The sequence below is a fragment of the Plectropomus leopardus genome, unplaced genomic scaffold (assembly GCF_008729295.1).
Source record: "Plectropomus leopardus isolate mb unplaced genomic scaffold, YSFRI_Pleo_2.0 unplaced_scaffold62363, whole genome shotgun sequence".
NCBI classification, from domain to species: Eukaryota; Metazoa; Chordata; class Actinopteri; order Perciformes; family Serranidae; genus Plectropomus; species Plectropomus leopardus.
This window is the reverse complement of record NW_024668581.1, coordinates 1-555: the sequence shown is the minus strand read 5'-3', so window position 1 is coordinate 555 and position 555 is coordinate 1. Positions and strand designations below refer to the sequence as shown.

Below are 555 nucleotides of genomic sequence, written 5' to 3'. Positions count from 1 at the left end.
GGAGGTCCCATTGCCGACATCCTGCAGCAGGCCCTCCTCCCTGTGGTCGGCCACTCCACCTGCACCAGGTCTGACTGGTGGGGCAGCCTGGTGACCAACAACATGGTCTGTGCTGGAGGAGACGGAGAGCTGGCTAGCTGCAACGTGAGTCTGATGTTTAGTAACAGTCCCTGTAAAACTAAGCATAATCTCTACATTCATTTCTCTAAAATCATCATTTGCCAAATGTCGCTTTTGTCTCTGTTCATTTCAGGGAGACTCTGGTGGTCCCCTGAACTGTCAGAACTCTGATGGCTCCTGGGACGTTCATGGTGTGGTGAGCTTCGGCTCTAGCATGGGCTGCAACTACCCCAAGAAGCCCTCCGTCTTCACTAGAGTCAGCGCCTACATCCCCTGGATCAACAACGTGAGTGATAAAGCATTGGATTATAACAATAACAATAATAACAATAAAAACAACAAAATCATCATCAACAACAATAATAATACTGATGAGGATGATGATGATGATGATGATACGTTCATGGTCTGGTGAGCTTCGGCTCTAGCGTGGGC

The 555-nt window shown here is 48.5% G+C and overlaps 1 protein-coding gene across 1 annotated transcript; it reads left to right on the top strand.

The window, feature by feature from the left end:
- Positions 1-3: 3 nt before the first annotated feature.
- LOC121939828 (chymotrypsin-like elastase family member 2A) lies at positions 4-410 on the top strand (the record flags this gene model as incomplete). Its single annotated transcript, XM_042482767.1, has 2 exons — positions 4-144; positions 254-410. Coding segments are annotated over 2 exons (298 nt in total), but the record flags the coding sequence as incomplete, so codon positions are not given.
- Between the last annotated feature and the right edge of the window lie 145 nt (positions 411-555).